Consider the following 1,384-nt stretch of genomic DNA (forward strand, 5'->3'; position numbering starts at 1 on the left):
CAACAACAACAACAACAACAACAACAACAACAACAACAACAACAACAACAACAGCAACAACAACAACAGCAACAGCATCAACAACAATAGCAACAATGACTGCTTAAAAAAGGACAACAACAACAACTTTACTAGCTGCATATGGCGCTCATATGACCTTATGCAGTTGCGAGCGCCGTAAAACCTCTACCAAAACGAAAAAAAACCCAACCCAAACGCACGAAATAAATGTTCTTGCCCCTGCAGGTACGACATCGACGACCTGACCCGCTTTACGCTGACGGTGAGGAAGAACTACAGGAACGTTCCCTATCACAACTGGGCCCATGCCTTCTCCGTGGCCCACTCCATGTTCACCGTCATACAGACGGCCAAGCACAAGCTCAAGCCTGTCGAGGTGAATATCTTATTAGGTCTAGGCTTTTTGTTTTGTTTTGTTTTTGGTTGTTTTGTTTTTTTAATAGAAAATATGGCATAAAGTCAATAATATACTAACTAAAAATCAATAAGATAATAATTATGTTCCATTCATTCACAACAGGAATTGAAAAATTGCGCAAAACTTTAAACCGCCGTATCTCGAAACTATATTTTTGTCGGTTACGATAGTAAGTGAGTCAGGCGACAACTTATGGACCTGTCCGGTGTGCAATGACGTTGTTGCCCAGGACAAGTGACAAGTGACAGGTAAACTTAGTGGGTGGTTGGCGGGTGCTCTGGTGTGGTTTTCTTCTTCTTTCCTATCAAACATCTACCGTCCTTATCTCCCCTCCTTCTTTTTTATGTTTGTTACTTTCTTGTAACACCTCTAATCATCTGACGCTCATATGACCTTATGCAGTTGCGAGCGCCGTAAAATCTCTACTAAAACAAACAAGGTAAACTTATTGTTTGCTTTGTTGCATAAAGCTAAAAAACACCCTCCCCCACCCCCAATCCCCCTTCGGCACTTCTCCATCCCAGAGCGTGTCCCTGTTTGTAGCGTGTCTGTGCCATGATCTCGACCATCGAGGGAAGACCAACGCCTTCATGGTACAGAGCGCTTCCCCTCTGGCAGCCATCTACACCACCAGCACCATGGAGCACCATCACTTCAACCAGACTGTCACCATTCTACAGGTAACGCGTTCTCTCTTACTCTCTCTCTCTCTCTCTCTCTCTCTCTCTCTCTCTCTCTCTCTCGCATGTTCCCATTTCCTCCTATTTCAAAAGTAACGGATCATCGGGTGTTTTTTTTTAGTTCACACCAACTCCCAAGTTTGCCCTGACCTCACCTTGTCGTGATGTAGACACCTTTGGGTTGTCCCTGCGCAGTAGCCTGCTGATGTTAATGTGAACGGGGGCGGGTAATTTGAAGTGGGCGAGTAGGGGCGGGGGAGAAGGG

At 45.2% G+C, this 1,384-nt stretch overlaps 1 protein-coding gene across 1 annotated transcript in view; it reads left to right on the forward strand.

The window, feature by feature from the left end:
- The window catches only part of LOC106011431 (probable 3',5'-cyclic phosphodiesterase pde-5), a 25,629-nt gene that overhangs the window by 18,662 nt on the left and 5,583 nt on the right, over window positions 1-1,384 (forward strand). The window contains exons 7-8 of the mRNA XM_035969083.1: window positions 247-397; window positions 964-1,182. Of these exons, the coding sequence (XP_035824976.1) occupies window positions 247-397; window positions 964-1,182 (370 nt within the window). The remainder of the gene's footprint in view (window positions 1-246; window positions 398-963; window positions 1,183-1,384) is intronic.

Source organism: Aplysia californica, unplaced genomic scaffold (genome assembly GCF_000002075.1).
Source record: "Aplysia californica isolate F4 #8 unplaced genomic scaffold, AplCal3.0 scaffold00113, whole genome shotgun sequence".
In the NCBI taxonomy this organism is placed as follows: domain Eukaryota; kingdom Metazoa; phylum Mollusca; class Gastropoda; order Aplysiida; family Aplysiidae; genus Aplysia; species Aplysia californica.